Genomic DNA, 17,681 nt, shown 5'->3' with positions numbered 1-17,681 from the left:
CTTACAGTTTGTAATCTCTCTAAGTCTCTAGCCAGAGCTGACTAAGTGGTGATTAGAGAATTGGATTCTCTAAGTCATGCACGTAACGATTACAACACTTAAAACGATCGCACACTCATTGAACTACTAAGGAGGTCTCGATAAATCAATGCCTCTAGTTCAATCGGGACATATGATTCGAAGGGATCGTACTGTACGCGAACCATATCAAAAGGTTCTTACAGGCACTTCATTTGTATCTAGGGAATCATGACGTGTAGTTGCTAGACGCCAATCTTGATTCGTTGGGTGATTAAGGTGAAGTGAGCTTCATCTTAATCGTAAATCTAAGGGACGAGTTTTGACCACAAAGGGTTGTGGGCCCACGGCTAGCTTACACCTGAACCATCGAGGGTCACACTGCTCGTGCACATGAGATCTTTGAATAAACGGTCAAAGGTAAAAGTGGTTTATCTTTGCATGATTGGAAGTCAATATGATTCAAACATTCGTAATTTGGAATTATGAATGAGAATAAGAAAAGGAAAAGAATAGGCGAACATCTTAGTGGACTTTCTAAATCGGGAAGTTTCCAAATTTAGAAAGTGCACTGAATTAGGGTTTTCACTTTTAAAAAGTTGGAAATTGAGAACTGGCACTCGTAATGACGAGGACATTATAATGATTTCGAAAATGTTGTTACAATTTTCTGATCATCGAATTGAGAGAGATGAGCAAGTAAAAGAACTAACGAACTTAAGCTGTTGGGCCCGGTTCAACTTAAGCCCGTTAGGGTTTTATGCAAGACACTATAAATACTTGATTTATAGGTCTTACACAAACAGAACACACGAATTAAACCCTAGCCGCTCCACTCTCTCTCTCGGCCATCTTCTCCCGCGGCCACCACCGTCGTCGCCGCCGCCAACTCGCATGAATCGGCCACCCCTTGGCCGATCCTATTGGTAGATTATTTTTCTTTCGTTCTTTCCGTTTTATTCTAACTACTTCGTGTCTAGTGCCACATTTTTGTAGATTGAAGCATACGAGGTGAAATCAGAGAAGAGGAAGACCGAAGATCGAAGAATCGAGAAGCAGCCCCACGAGCCGACGACGCACGCGCTCCCACGCGCCGCCCGAAGACAGCGCGTGAACCACACGCGCCGCCGTAGCTCGCCTTGCCGCTGCTGTCGTTTCGCCGTTGCTGCCCCAGATTGCACGGATTGGTTTCCGTGGCAATCTAGCTTTGCTTAGTGCGCCTACCTCACGCTTCAAGAGGTAAAGTTTCGAATCCATTGTCGTTCGATTTGTTTTCGTTTAAATTAATATATGCATGTTCGTTTTAATAAGAAGCTTGTATGATTTTATGTGTCTGCATGAAATTGTTTTTATTATTGCGAGCATGATTATTTGATTTAAACGCGAGCATGCTGATTGATTTAATTTCGATTAAGTAATTAAGCATGTATGTTGTTTTTTAATTTCGCTGGAAGCGCAAAGGTACGCAATTAATTGTTTTCAATTATCGGGCATGTGTTTATGTGTTTTAAATTCGTTTAATTCGCACAAAATTTTTGTTTTCCGCTGCGTACACGTGTCCGATTCCCAACAGTAATTACCCCAACAAGAGGGCGGTTTCGTAATTTGATCATACCTCAGGGGTTTGGTTATAATTTACCATATATATATATATATATATATATATATATATATATATATATATATATATATATATATATATATATATATATATATATATATATATATATATGGTAAATTACACCGACACCCCTGAGGTATGCTTAAATAATTTTAAGGTCCCTATGGTATCGATAATTACACTCACCCCCCTGAAACGTAGTTAGAAACTCTTACGGGATAATGCATTGGATACATTATTCCGATAGAGTTCTAATGGACTATCACTTTTAGCTAGTGGTGGAGATAACATAGAGTTATGGAGAGTTATGGGGTGACATAGCTCCCTCAATATGTCTTAAATCACCCATAAGTCTTTGTTGTCTCCACCACTTCCAGAAACCAATCCATCGTTAGAACTCTATCGTAATAACGTATTCAATGCATTATCCCATTAGAGTTTATAACTACGTTTCAAGGGGGTGAGTGTAATTATCGATACCACATGAACCTTAAAGTTATTTAAGCATACCTCAGGGTGTATATGATATATATATATATATATATATACACCCACACCCCTGAGGTATGCTTAAATAACTGTAAGATCCCTGTGGTATCGATAATTACACTCACCCCCTAAAAGGTAGTTAAAAACTTTAACGGGATAATGCATTGGATACATTATTCCGATAGGGTTCTAATGGACTATTAGTTTTAGCTAGTTGTGGAGATAACATAGAGTTATCGGGAGTTATGGGGTGACATGGCTCCCTCAATATTTTTTAAATCATCCATAACTTTTTGTTGTCTTCACCACTTCCTGAAACCAATAGTCCATTAGAACCCTATCCGAATAATGTATCAAATGCATTATCCCGTTAGAGTTTTTAACTACCTTTCAGGGGGTGAGTGTAATTATTGATACCACAGGGACCTTACAGTTATTTAAGCATACCTCAGGGGTGTGGGTGTAATTTACCATATATATATATATATATATATATATATATATATATATATATATATATATATATATATATCAAATTTCAATGAGGGAACTATAAATAAGGATCCCTGACCATTTGTCTTCAAGCAGTTTCTGTTTTCACTCTCCATTTCATTTCGCCGGGAAAATCTCTTTCCAATTCTCTCTCTCTCTGATTGGAGATAATTTTAGAGCTGAGAATAGAATTTCGGTTCTTCGTTAACCTACTCGCAGCAACCATTTTTGTAAGTATACTTTGCTTTCGTGTTTAACGTAATCGTGTTTTCGCCTTCTTTTACATGATTGTTTTTGCATTGATTGAGCTAATTAATTAATATTAACCTGAATTTCTAGCTCCTTTAGATTCTGAAACTGCTTCGCAACTGGTTAATTGCAATTAATTTTACTCAGATGAATTTAATACGGTTTTTCTTCAGCGATTAAATTCCTATTAACGACGACGTATTTACTCTAATTGGTATGCTTTTCGTGAATTCCACTTTCCGCTTGATTTGGTGCCTCTTACGAATCTATAAACATTTCGAATGAGATTGTATTTAAAGTTCTTAATTATGTATGTCAATTGTCAGCTTTTAGGTTTTTCGATAAAAAAAACGATTTCTCCTAATCTAAGTAGCTTATTGTGTACTGGAAGTTTAATTCGGTAGAATAACTGTAATATAATGAAGGTGTGTATTTACGGTAATAAATTCGGGCTTAGAAATTTGATGTTGCGAATTCCGTTGGCTGTATGTGGTTAAGAATTGGTGGTCGGGGAACGGTAGTGGAGATTTTGTGTGCGCATACATCTCGGATACTAAATAGTGCCAACTGATATAACATTATAGAAGCAAATGATATATGGAGAGGTCTACCGACCTTTTTGGTTTCGTTTGGTGGTTTTTGAGGAAGGTTGTAATCTCTAAGCTGAAGAATAGGCTAAATTATCCTTAATCCGGTCGTTTTATTTTATTACAGGCATTTCAGCGTTGTCTAGATGGGCTTTGTCATTTTACAAGTAAGAGTTGATTGATACAACATCTGGATGAGTACCATACTGAGTAGTCCCGGTGATAGGGATACTGTGCAGGTAAATAACCTTATTAATCTTCTTCTCGTAATTTCTAGTCGAATTTGTCTGTAGAGAAGCACCTGAAATATTTTTAATAAAAAATTGTGAAAAAATCGGCTCGACTGTTTTTAAGAGCATGTGATATGTTATCGTTGCAGTGTCCTAAACTCTCTTGATAGCCTCATAATTCGAACCTTTGGCTTCTTAAATAGGTAAATGCAAGAAGGATTCTTAGTTTTTTACAGATGTCCGGATATAATTGGACTTGCTGAAAATCACCATAAAAAATGTGTGAAACGGTTGGATAAAGAAGATAATCATTCTTTGCCAAATTAGTGCATGCTGTTCGTTTTTTTAATTTTGTGGCTTAGAGTTTCTACACCCATGTAACCTGACTGAACCCCTGTCTAAATTATGGTGTTGTTCTGTAATGGTCCATTTGAAATTTTTCTTTTCCTATTTTTTTTCCCTTTGTTAAGGATGATTCCCTTTCCCCGACGAGTAAATGAAAATCTATTGATTGTTTTTTTATATTATTATTGTGTTCTTTAATATTATTAGTTTTTCTAAATTCCACTTCAGGCCATCAATGCCTTAAAGAAAGGTTCTTATCTTCTGAAGTACGGGCGATGGGGAAAACCAAAGTTTTGTCCTTTCCAGCTTTCCAACGTGAGCTTCACTTCTATTCTCTTGTTGTAGTGGTTTATATTATTGTCTAAAAGAACAAATAAATTATGAATTAAACATTTAGCAGTTTCCTGGGAGCTGAATATTTTATTTTCAGTCATCTAGAGTTTTTTTATGTCAATTGCTTCATATACGTGTAGACACACACACACACACACACACACACACACACACACACACACACACACACACACACACATATATAATATATATATATATATATATATATATATATATATATATGCATATATATATATATATATATATATATATATATATATATATATATATATATATATATATATATATATATATATATTAAATTGAACGTCATCCTATTTTCTATTTTGGGGTGATTGTGTTGCTTTACATCTTCTGTCAAAAAGTTGTGTCAAGACCTCTGCGATGTAAACTTAACCATGTGTTCATGCGAGATGTTTTGGCTTTTGGTTCTTGAGTTGTATTTAATTATCCATGACAGATTATGATTTTAATTTGGAAGTTTGCGAATCCAACTCGTTTACTTCTTTACTTGTTCTGTAACTAAGTAAACATTTCAAAATGCTTTGGCATTTTAATCCTCTTGTTTGTTTTCGACTACTCTCAGGAAACAAAAGGGACAATACAACATTGTTATTATATGAAGTGTATAAACTTTTAGGAACAAATTATTTTGGTGATTCCTTGCCATTTTCTTATTTCTCCCCCATTTGTATTTATTGACTTCTCAGGACGAGACGACACTAATTTGGTATGTTGGAAAAGACCAGAAACAGCTTCAACTAAGTAAAGTTTCAAGAATTATACCTGGACAACGTACAGTAAGTTTCTACCGGTATCACCTATTAGAATTGAAGAATTTCTTACTATTTTAATCTCATGTGCATGCCTACTGAAAGATATGATAAACTGTGACTTGTCATTTACAGATTCAGTTTGAAAAAAAAACACAGAAGAACTTTATTTGTACAGATAAATTTTGTTCAGCATGTTGGAACCCGATGTTACAAAAAACATGTATTCTTGACTTTGTATTACTTTTCATTTTATTTTGTATTTTAGGAAGAGAAAGGTTCCATAAGTCGATATTTTTGCAGTTTGGGGTGGGTAAGTTACAGGGGCGAAGAAATAGTTCTATTTATTTTTCTGCTTAGAATAATTGAATCGATATTCCAATCCAGATTGCAACTTGGACAACCATATTATCATCTGCAAGAATCTTTTTATGGTTCTCATTCACATCAAGCAAAAAATGAGGACCAAAGTTTAATAAAGGACTAAGTGTATGTTGGTCATTTAAAGTTTAATAAAGGACTAATGTTTGTTTAGTGTTATTGCTTCTTTTCTTGGAAGCATTCTTTATGTTCCTTCTTTGTAGCAAGTAGAGTTAAAATCCATTGGGGGTAGAAATGTCTTTTGTTCTTATTTGTTTAGCAACTATGACACTGGGCTAATATAGAAAATGTCGAGCAATTTTGTCCCACTAGATTTAAAATGATCTTACTGTTGAATTGAGCAATCACCTCGATATGCATCTCTATGAATAATGCAGTGTGAACCTCCGTATATTTGCTAACAGTTTCCTCAGTTATTTTAACATCCAATGTTCAACTGTTCATATTGCTGGCATTTTCTTCTTATAACCATTTGTTGGACAATTTTCTGCTGATTGAGCCATCGTTCTTTCTATTTCTTACACAAACAGAAGTCGAGATCAATTATTTTTTTTGACTGTGTTTTAATCATGGTAGTTGCTTTGTCTCTTACATGATATTTTGAAGATATAGATCTTCACAATACAAATAGCCTTTAATGCATACTCAGGTGTACACTGAATAGTTGTTATCCTCATGGATTACTTGCTTGCATGTGTATTCTAAAACTACATATCAAGTTCATTATATTTTTACTACTCATATTAAATACATGTGCGCCCGAAAATGAAAAAGGTATATAATTTGCACACAAGCATGAAGTTGTATACCTTTTTCATTTTCGGGGGCACATGTATTTAATATAATAATTTCTAAAATTAACATAATAATTATTGAACTGCATAAGAACAATTCAACTGTACTTCAATAACCTCCAACATTGTGTCGATCGAATGTATAATTCATGATTATGCAGGCGATATTTCAGAGGTATCCACAGCCTGAGAAGGAGTATCAGTCATTTTCTCTCATCTATGGCAAAAGATCCTTGGATGTGGTACGTAATATTTAGGTAATCTTCTGATTTCCGTAACTTGATTGTCTGCTGATCTCCATAAAACTTGCAGTATTCGCATGCTGATGTTCGGGAATATTCTCCTTCTGTTTTTCTTCTCCTTATCTGTGTGTGTGTGCGCATGTCAGTCTATTTACCCTGGGAACACTAAAAGATAGTTGCGTCTATTATTCAAATGGTTTAAATATGTGAATTTTGTGGGGTATGTTACAGTATATGCTAGACCTATTTTTTTCCTGTCGAAAAATGACTAAATAACTTCGAGAATTGGGTTATTAAGCAGATTTAAACAAGGAAATTAGGATGAAACTGGAAAAATGTTTCAGAGAAGATAGCAGCGACATAACCATTTTCAATAATCCCACCACATTTACTAATTAATTGAAAGGTACCCCCCAGGCTTCAATTGTAGTAAGTAATCCATGTGCGGCAACGCCTGAAGGTTTTCTCGTCTAGCCCAACCTTATGGCCTAATAAGAAGGGCTAAGTACAAAAGTAACCGTTGATGATCTTATTACAAATTCATCCAGTTAGCTTTCAAAAATAACATTGAGGTATTACAAGTAACTCCTTGAGGTTTGTTTTTTACTACAAACACCCAACTTTGGAAGTTGCAATTTGCAAAACAGAAATAAATGTCAAGGGAGTATTTGTGATATACCAACTTTACGTTGTTTTATTGTAGATAGGCTAAAGCTCAAGGTTAGTTTTTGTAATTAACACTAAGAACCATGATGCCAAAATATGAAGCGGTTATGGAAGTTCATTCAGTTCTAACTTCTGTTTCTGTAATGGCTGTTTAATTGAAAAGGGCTGACATTTAGCAATTTTTCGGAACGTCAAGAGAAAAGAATTAACATGCCAAAGTTATTGAGTCACAATTATTTTTTTAAATCAAGAGGTTATGAAGTTGAACTTTGATGAATCCAACTGATTATATAACATGGAGGCAGAAACAGTAAAATGCTTCTTGACAATGAGTGATCCAACGAGTGATACATGACATTTATGATTAAATCTTGAAGAACTCATTGTACTTATGAAGATGGTTTACTGTGTTATTTCAGCTGCTTGTGTACGGTTTCTGCTCTTGATCTGATTCAGTTCTGCTGATAACGAATCTCGATAGAAAGTTTCCTAAGTTATGATTGTATCAAGAAACTCGATGATTGGAGTCTATTTGCTTGAATGGCGATTCACTACTCGTGGTAATTATGCTCTTTCAACAGATATGCAAGGACAAGTCTGAAGCAGAGATCTGGTTTGTGGCCCTTAGAGCATTGATTTCACAGGGTAACGTGCAAAAATGGACAACTGAAATTAGGGCAGATGGCACATTGTCAGACTGTTCAAGCGATCAAACAGAAAGAAATTCTCAGTCAATCGTATCGAATAGCAGCAGCGATGCAGTTCATGAGGTTTCCTGTCACAATATTTTTTAGGGCTCCAGAATCTTCTATTTCATCTGATTCTTGATTATTATTGCAGGATATACAGAACTATCGAACAAGTGATGCCTCATTTGAGAGGCTGCCCCAGAAAAGGCTGGCAAGAGCATTTTCTGACGTTGTACTACATAAAACATCATCTTTATGCTCCCCACAGAGAGATTCTATTTTCTGTTCCGGCATTTCAGAACCAAATGAATCTGGTCGGAACTCTGCAGATAGTCGGCTTAGTTTCTCCAGCGCCATAAGTACATCTAGCCTCGAATCTTCTCCGGGAGATATTCCTCTGTGCAGCATTTTCATGTGGGGAAAAGGAATCGAGGATGGCCTACTGGACGGAGACTCTTTTCCAGGAAAGGACACATTTTCGCCCAAGTTTCTAAAATCTGCCTCGATAATTGACGCTCAGAATATCGCTTGTGGCAGTGGACATGCTGTATTAATCTCGAGACAGGGTCAGGTTTTTAGCTGGGGAGATGGCTCGGGCGGCAAGCTGGGGCATGGATCAGAAGCTGATATCTCTAGCCCTAAGCTAATTGATGCTCTTGTTGGACTGAACATTGTATCAATAGGGTGCGGCGAGTATCACACCTGTGCTGTAACCGTAACTGGAGGTCTGTACACATGGGGAGATGGCATCCATAACTCTGGCCTTCTTGGACATGGAACTGAAATCAGTTACTGGACCCCACGAAAAGTCAGGGGTCAGATGGAAGGCATCTCTGTGGCATCGATATCTTGTGGACCTTGGCATTCGGCTGCTATCACATCACTCGGTCAGCTGTTCACTTTTGGAGATGGAACTTTCGGTGCGCTAGGTCATGGAGATCGATTTTCCACGAGTTTCCCTCGAGAAGTAGAGGCTTTAAAGGGACAAAAGACTGTGAGAGTATCGTGTGGGTTTTGGCATACTGCTGCAATTGTAGAGGGTAATTCTGATTTGCCGAGCTGCAGCGACGCTTTTGTCGGGAATCTTTTCACATGGGGAAACGGAGATGAAGGGCAGCTTGGCCTTGGTGATAAACTATGCAGATTAGTTCCGTGTTCTGTAGCTACGCCAAAAGACAGAAGCTTCTGTCAAGTAGCATGTGGGCATACCATCACCGTTGCACTTACAATTTGTGGACAAGTGTATACAATGGGCGGTCATGGGAATAGTAGCCGCACATTGCCGATAAATATCGAGGGTAAATTAAAAGACTGTTTCGTTAAAGAAATATCGTGTGGCTCTCATCATATTGCTGTTGTGACTTCTAAGTCGGAAGTATTTACATGGGGGAAGGGAAAATATGGTCAGTTAGGCCATGGGGATAATGCAGACAAGAATTCTCCTACTCTAGTTACAGCTTTAGAGGGGAAACAAGTAAAGAGGGTCATTTGTGGAACGAATTTCACTGCAGCAATTTGTACTCACAAATGGATATGCGCAGCTGATTACTCGATTTGTGCCGGCTGTCGTAGTCAGTTTAATTTCAAACGTAGGCGTCATAACTGCTACAACTGTGGGCTTGTTTTTTGCAAAGCGTGTACGAGTAAGAAATCCTTGCGCGCTTCTTTGGCTCCAAATCTGAACAAGCTACATCGCGTATGTGAAGATTGTTTTTCTAAACTGAACAAGGGCTTGGATAGCAGATTGAACTCTCGACCTCCTAAGTCCAATAGCCTATGCCTACGTGTGGACCCCGGTAAAGAAAAAAAGAAAGAGCCCTCCAAAGCTACTTCACACAGCGCACTTTCAAGATTATCATCATTTGATTCATTCAGAAGGTCTAATACGCAACTTTCCAAGAAAAATCAGAAGCTATTGTTGAGTAGTACTCCCAGTTCTCCATTTCGTGAAGGAAATTTCGGATGCGATAGGTCCTCTCAATCAAGTCCCTCAGCATCTATATTTGACAGCTGTGAACAGAGTTTTAAAATGCACCCTACATCTTCTCTTGTCTCCACAAAATTGACTCCTCACTTTCGCGAAGAAGTTAACGATGATTCCAAGCAGACAAACGAGGACCTCGCCGAAGAAATCTCATTTCTGAGGGAACAGGTAAAATCATTTTCAGGCGAAAATTGGAATTTTTATCTAATGCAACAGTACTCCTTGGATTTGTTTATAACCTTAAAAGAATGTGCATTCTTGTCTTGAAGAAAACAACCAAGAAATATAAAATTGCTGGCACTTGCGCGTTTCTCAACCTGACCTATTTTTGACATGTAGTACATTCTGTTAACATAGACACGAATATAAATGCTTGTCTGTTAGATCTCGGAGCATTTGCCGAACAGTTAATAGGGCCTTTTTGCAAATGATGGGATACTAGTATTGCTCAAGCAATGAAAAAGAATGTGTTACATGAAAACAGAGTGTTTCAAAAATATAATGTAGGTTTCCTTGTAAAAATAGCCGAACTCAATATAACTAAAAGAATTGAGTGGCTAATAGCAATATTGCACAAGTTTCTTTCGTTCTAACTCATGAAATTCGTTTTTGTTTAAAATGTGGTACTTGCTCGATTAATTTTTTGATGATGCCACGTCTACTGTAGGTGGAACTTCTGACTCGCAAGTCTCAGATGCTCGCAGGAGAACTGGCAAAAACGTCAGATCAATTAAATGAAGCAACTGCAATTGTTCAGGATGAATATGAGAAAAATAGTTCTGCCAAGGAAGCCATAAAGCGTCTCATGAGTCAGGTTAGTGTGCTTACCGTTTGTCTCGAATATAATATGAACTAAGAGATAATCAAATTAGCATTGATCTCTTTATGTTACTTCTTAAAATTGTTATTTTCTTAGGGACGAGAAACATATTTAGTTGGTTTTGTTGAAATCTGTCTTACTTCGAAGACTATAGATCATGGGTGTAATTGCACTTATCTTATTGTAGTTCATTCTCTCGGGCCTTGTTTGGTTGGGTAGATTAGCCATAATTAACTAAATAATTGGACTTTGTTTGATGTTTGGTAAACTCAATAACTTCCCCGGTCGACCCGAAAGTATTATGTTATCATGCCTTTTAGGGAGCTTTTTTGTTGGACCTTCCGGGGTCCGATAAAACAATTGGGTTTTCATTACATTATTTAATCTTATCTTGGCAACCAAACGAGGCCTTGCATCATTCAGCTGTTTGTTTTTTTTTTTTAAATTTGTTTTGCATATAATATATGCACCATGATCTCTATATTTGAAAATATTTCTTATTATGTTTTCTTTTTTTTTCGTAATTCAGTTGAAAGAAATGGCTTCAAAGGTACCTCAAGGGCCTTCTTGCCGAACATTTGGCCCATGTGCTGATAACATGTACTATGTTCTAAGCACTGCTTCAACCTGAAACCGATGCTCGTTTTAGATTTGACTGATTAGGAAGCAAAGTATGAAGAGATACATCTCGTTTCTCTTAGTGCTTTTTACAGGTATATACAGATCTCCGTACATGGATCGTTCCCTTTATCCAATAAAAGTTCTTTTTTGAGCCGATTGTTAGAGGAAATTGCATTCCTTTTTAGGTTTCTGGAGAAAAATACATAGCAAACAGATCATATATAGTACATACAGAAGTTATAAGTATATCTTAGTTGAGTCAAACGAACTTCTACTGAAGTCTATGAATGTTGAATCATTCAGATTTTTTTTGTTTATAGTTAGGCGCGTTAGCCGCGCCCCTCTTTTTAAAAGAAAAAAAGGAGGCAAAGAAATGCGAACAAGTACTTACTATTGGTGTTATAATGTTCAAAAATAAAGTTCATGAGTGAATTTCGGTTTCGATTAAAGACTTGATATTGGTGTTAATAGTGTTTCGAAATGTAAGTGCTGCCTTACTCGAGTTATAGTTTTGTAGCAAAAAACCCCGTTTCTTTGTCTGCGATCAATGAATTTCTGTTTGGATTAAAGGCTTGGTAGTTTTGAAGGATTTGAAATCTAAGTTCTGACAGTCGAATTTCCGTGTGATTGTATTTTGTTTTGATTATTATTTCATGTTCAAAATTCAACCCCTCTTATTTTCCTTGTAAAAAAAAAACAAAAAATGGACTAGGAAAACATATATCGAATATAACAGAAAAATATAGTGTGTATTAGTGTTCATGTAGCCCCCTAAACAAAGACAATAAAAAAGAAATTTAGCAGCCCTAAATAGAAATTGCATGAGCACAAAAACTACTGCTGCATTGTTCAAGTTCAGAAAATTCGATCATCACTCATAAAAAAAAAAACCTTCATTCCCGTTTACGTAACAATTAATGGAGATTTTCACCCGCATTTTTCAGTAAAAAAATGCCTAAGTTAACCCTCGTCTTGGTTTGAACTATGGAGGTGGTTTTACAGGTTAGCATTCGCCGTCATCAGAATATTCTGTTTTCTCTACTTTGATTATTTGGGCCACAATTTCTTGAGCTTCTGCAAGCGCAGACTCTTTTTCTTCCCCAGCATACAAAATCTTCTTAATTGCCATAGACATCTGCCAAAACATTAAAAATAAATAAGAAATCAACCCCCGCGCATAATTTGCAGCATCTACATAAGTCGTATGACTCGACAAGTGAAAAAATAACAATGCATCGAAGAATTATGACGAAGGTCTATAACTCTGTCTTCTAATCTGAATCTTCACTTAGGTTAAGCTTTTCAGCAAACCAATGTCGGTATGGTAGCTTGATTAAATTCAATAAACACGGATGCATACGAGAATCAATTATCAACGTGCCAAATGTTTGGGCATACAAGTCGATAGATTACGTAGGAAAGGATTTTGAACTTAACATAATTGTTTCGTGTCAATTAAAGATGGGTTAGCACCCATAATGTGCACTAAGGCCTCGTTTGGTTCTGAAGATATGATTAATCACCACATAAGATTATACAATCTTGTGACAATCCAATTGTATAATTGGACTAAAAGTTAACGCACTAACCAAACATCAAATAAGACCTATTTTATTTATTTAATCATGGCTTATCTTACCAAACAAAAGAGGCCTAATTTGATCCCACTTTATGAACATTGACAGATAGAAACACAACAGGCGAAATTTTACAAGGGCTCGTGATATTATGTTTGACAGGTACTGAAGTTATTATATATAAAGTGTTTGAAATCTTACCAGAAAATTTTCCAGCTCGGGAGTCTGAGAAAGTATTTCAATGTCCCGCAATTTCGCAAAGTAAAAATCTCTTTCCTTCTCCAAGAGGTCAACGGAAAGCTTTAGATCCGTAAGCTGGATATCATCATGTCAAAATATAAGCACTTAATTTAATACCATAAATGTAACTAACTTTTACAGGATACTAAATTTACACAAAAAAATAAAAATAAAAAGGAAAGACGACTTCCCATCAGCACATAATCGAACTGCACTAAGCCCACAAAGCCACGTACCGAATTATTTCATGTGAATTTTTTTTGCTGACAAAGAAATGAAAGACCAACAGAGAAAGGTGGCAACCCTTTTCTTCCGATTAAATAACAATGACAGAAACCATATTATACACGTCTTAAACATTAAACGTCTTTTTGACAGCTGTCGCTATTACCTCTCCGGTCAATTCTTGAATCTCTACTGAAGAATTGGCCACAGTTGCAACACCACCTACTTTCCCTTGTTTAGTAACTGAAAAAAAAATTAAGAAATGTGTAAAACAATAAGTTATGCAGTGTGTGAAAACAAAGAAAAGACAAGAAAATACGAGGGCTCGATTCAAGTTTACCGGATATCTTATTACTACCCATTCCATCGCTCGAGACAGAATTTAAAGAGTTGTTTGTTTGCAATGACTTGAAGTTCTTTTGAGAACCCTTTGAATTTCTTTCTTTCCCACCTTTATTTCTGCGCTCCGCTGGATTATAATTCCTGCGACAATTTATTCGTTATTAAAAGAATTTATATCGAGTTACATAAATGTTTCGAACAAGTACATTACTGCATGAGGGTATATTACTCTTTCATAGTTCCACCGTTTATAGAATCACAATAGCGTTTTAACCATTGCAGAAATTCCAAGTTGTCCAATGGCCTTCCCTTCACAAGTTTGTTCACCTCGATATGCTGCAAAATTCGAATAAACCGTCAAATTTTATCCAATTTCAGCTAAGAGAAGCATTCGTAGATAATTAGCATTTAGTTCTCTGATTTTACGCTGCACTTTTTTCTCGATAAGCATTTTCCAGTGATGCTAATACTATGACAAAATTTTTGTAATAGACGAAAAAAGAAGAGGAATGTGCAATCGAGAGGGATACTACCTTGGTAATTTTGAGCTTGTTGAAAACTTCCTGAAGTATTTTGTAATTCTGAATCATATCGTATTCTGTCTTGGCATCGAAATTAACCTACAATAGATGTGATAATGTCGGTAATAGGCAAAATATTACATTTTAAAAACACATTAAAATTTACAAAAAAAAATGAATTTGTCACCTTATGCATGGGAACAACTCCCGGATGTGCCATGTCCATCATCTGACATTGAACAGCCCCAGATGCCGCCTACATAAAACGTAAAAGGTTTATCAATTGAATAAACATACGAATTATACATAGTCATTTTAGTCAATGAAGGACAAAAAGAAAGATTTCATGAAAAAAAAAAAAAAGGTTGACAAAACAATCCTATTTATTTAGATTTATCGTAACCTGTCCACATTTCGGAAAAGTTTACATGTCGGCCACTTTTGTAATTTCCGAAAAAGATAGAAACACGGTTAATAGCAAATCTGTAAATGTTTTTGTTGCTTCTTAATTCTTTACATGATTTGATAATCAATTGCAAAATGATAGTTGGTGGTACTAATTATTTCAACATTTTCGTTTATGAGAGTATACTTATAGAAATATATATCATATAAATAAATAAATAGAAACATTATCAATTATATATTTTCACCAAATCGAAAGCATCAACTTTTTATGTTTAATTCCACAATGAAGTAACAAACTTACCTTACGACGATCATAATCTTGATTTCCTACTCGTTTGGGCAAATATCAAGGTATCCAATTAATCAGAAAGATTTTCATAACCATGTTCCGATCGAATTCATTCGAGCAGGTGATATGGTAAGGAATCAAATCAATGTGATTAACTTTGATTGGTTATTTGACATTGTTATTATCGTTTTTTTCTTTTTAATTACCAATCAATTCCAAAATAATATTCAAATAAATTCACTGTCTCCATTTCATTTTATAGGAGAAAGTATAACTTAACCAAACCTTTTAACTACCCATCGTCTTCTACAACAAAACGAAAAACGATGTCAAAAAATTCGTTAACAGCCAATCTTTTATATGATTTAGCATGTAAAAAAAAGCTACAAACATCTGAACCCAATCCAAATCCACAAATTCAAATCCCTTTAGGCCATTTTTTTAAAACACAAAATTCAATTTTTTCACAAAGATAAATTAGGGCAAAAAAGAACCAAAATTCAAACTTCCTAGAAACCCTATAAACTCAATAATCACACAGGAACATCAAATCAAGCTCTTTTAACAGCAAAAACTAAAAGAATTTTCAGACAAGAACATAAAAGAAACAACAAATTACATATATTCTGAATCACAAAAGAAGAGAGAATTTTGAAAAAAATTGGGGATTTTTTTAATACCTCTTCAACGCGAGAGAGATTAAGATGAAGCCTGGCGTTAATCCAGGCAAGGATCTCATTCCTCCCCACAAAGTATGCACCATCCATCATCCCTATATTCGTCGCCATTTTTCTTCTATTTTAAATTTTGAATTTATTTTGCGAAATTCAGATAAATCCCTTCAAACACCCGACTGTGGAATTTGTTTTCTTTGATCTTCGTTTAAATAGAGAGAGAGAGAGAGAGAGAGAGAGAGAGAGACGATAACAAGAGAGCGAAAAGTTTTCAGGTTTTGTAATTCAAATTTTTTGGGGGATTTTGTTACTGTTTTTGTAATGTTTGAAGTTAACGGTAATTTTTTGTAATTAATTGGCTGATAATAGTAATAATAATAATTAATATATTATTGGGATTTGTTTCTCTAGGAGCAGCAAATAATGGAGTAAATGTTCCAACAATAATAAATATCTTTTTTTTTTCCAATGGGAGACTGTTTCTTTGAATTATATAGTTATACACGTTTTTAAATGTTATTTTAAAATATAAATAAAATCCCCCAATTAAGTAATATAAAGATCTCAGCGCAAGGGATGGTCTAGCGATTGAAGCAAGTGAGCATGTGTCAATTGACCCAAATTTGAATTATTTTGTCAACTGTTGTTAGGTGGAGCTTGCCACATACCGATGGCCTAGTGTGGTTTACGTCTTTCGTATGGTTTGAAAGTTTTATACGAGATTGTAGATTTATTGAGTGCACCTATATGATGGTTGGTTGTCGGTTCTTTTATTACATAAAAGAAAAAAAATCAGTTGAAACTTTCAAAATTGGAATATATAATTATATGTTTTAGAAATATTAATTGACTTAATTCTCATAAATAATAAAGACGGGAAATATCACTTTTTTCGGAGTAAACTTAAAAAATGTTATTATCATAATAATAATAATTATTATTATTATTATTATTATTATTAATATTATTATTATTAAAAAATAAAAAAATAATAAAGAAAAATAAAAAAGAAGCAGCTGGCCTTGGCCAGCAACATAAAAGCTATTTTCTGTCATATTCGATGAATTGTTAATTCATGTGTTACTTTCACAAGCATGCTTGTTGACTGTTGAAGGTTTTCTTTATTTACTTTTCAAATTTTTAATAATACGAATATATTACTATTATTAATGATTTTGTTTATTATATGCTACACTAAATATATTCGTTATATTATTATAACTACTAAACAAAAATCCATGATTCATGTATTATTATTATTATTTGACTAAATATGTTGGATTGAAGGCTTTTAATAATATTTAATTAAGTACTACTAGAAAATTGGATGGTTTTGGATAGTAAGGAATCATTAGTAGAAAAGTATTGCCTTATTGGTTTGTTTACTCTTTTCTTGATTTGTGTCTAAACTCTCTATTTGGTTCCTAAATCATGTAGTTACACCTTTTGAAAGTTTGTGTTTGTCCAAAGGACTAAAAAGTAGCAAGTTGATAAAGCTCATAATTATATATTTAGTTGTGTGTCAAGATAATGGTGTCCGGTGGTACGCCTAGTAGTGAGTCCAGGAATGTGTTACAGGTTGAGCTTAAATTTACGGGGGTTTGTGGACAGCGCCTCCAAAAAAAATTAGGATTTTTTTGAAAACAAAAAAACAAAAATAAAACAAAGTTTAGAGTTTTTTTTTTTTTTTTTTTTTTGCATTAATTTGGATTTTGGATGGGCTAATTAATAAATTTGGAAATTTTTTTGCATTAATTTGAATTTTGAGTGGCTAATTAATAAAAAAAAAAAGGGACTTCTTTTGCATTAATTGAAAAAAACTGGGTGAGCTGATTAATAAAATTTGGATGGGCTAAATCGATATGTATAGTATAATATAGGGGGCAAATTGTAAATTGAGGGTGGGCTTGAGTCTACCCTTGCCCAAGGGTGGACTCAGTACGCCCTTTGTACTTATGACCTATTTGATTATGGTTTCGAGACACTAGGAGAGTAATGGTGCTAGAGTTAGATCACCTTAAAAAGTTGAAGTAGGATGAGCTAGAAGAGC

The 17,681-nt window shown here is 35.0% G+C and overlaps 2 protein-coding genes across 3 annotated transcripts; one reads left to right on the top strand and one right to left on the bottom strand.

Annotated features, from left to right (window-relative positions):
- Nucleotides 1-2,658: 2,658 nt before the first annotated feature.
- On the top strand, nucleotides 2,659-11,804 carry LOC105959776 (PH, RCC1 and FYVE domains-containing protein 1). 2 transcript variants are annotated; one of them, XM_012983922.2, is made up of 9 exons: nucleotides 2,659-2,850; nucleotides 3,584-3,695; nucleotides 4,260-4,346; nucleotides 5,096-5,185; nucleotides 6,495-6,575; nucleotides 7,823-8,011; nucleotides 8,082-10,082; nucleotides 10,582-10,728; nucleotides 11,264-11,804. In XM_012983922.2, exons 2-9 carry the CDS (start codon nucleotides 3,651-3,653, stop codon nucleotides 11,363-11,365), a joined length of 2,742 nt encoding a protein of 913 aa, XP_012839376.2. In that variant the 5' UTR covers nucleotides 2,659-2,850; nucleotides 3,584-3,650; the 3' UTR covers nucleotides 11,366-11,804. The 2 variants fall into 2 exon arrangements, with proteins under 2 accessions (XP_012839376.2, XP_012839379.2); XM_012983925.2 differs by having other exon boundaries at nucleotides 2,711-2,850; nucleotides 7,661-8,011.
- A 281-nt stretch (nucleotides 11,805-12,085) lies between these two features.
- On the bottom strand, nucleotides 12,086-15,918 carry EB1A (microtubule end binding protein EB1A). The gene is made up of 8 exons (XM_012983926.2): nucleotides 15,638-15,918; nucleotides 14,448-14,516; nucleotides 14,273-14,359; nucleotides 13,969-14,075; nucleotides 13,738-13,880; nucleotides 13,564-13,640; nucleotides 13,134-13,247; nucleotides 12,086-12,490 (listed from the first exon to the last, which is right to left on the bottom strand). The coding sequence occupies exons 1-8, from the start codon at nucleotides 15,743-15,745 to the stop codon at nucleotides 12,359-12,361; spliced, it is 837 nt and encodes a 278-aa protein (XP_012839380.2). The 5' UTR covers nucleotides 15,746-15,918; the 3' UTR covers nucleotides 12,086-12,358.
- Nucleotides 15,919-17,681: the final 1,763 nt, after the last annotated feature.

The sequence above is a fragment of the Erythranthe guttata genome, chromosome 9 (genome assembly GCF_056151865.1).
Source record: "Erythranthe guttata isolate IM_541 chromosome 9, IM_541, whole genome shotgun sequence".
NCBI classification, from domain to species: Eukaryota; Viridiplantae; Streptophyta; class Magnoliopsida; order Lamiales; family Phrymaceae; genus Erythranthe; species Erythranthe guttata.
Note: the sequence above shows the minus strand (reverse complement) of the source record. Positions and strands in the feature narration are given on the sequence as shown.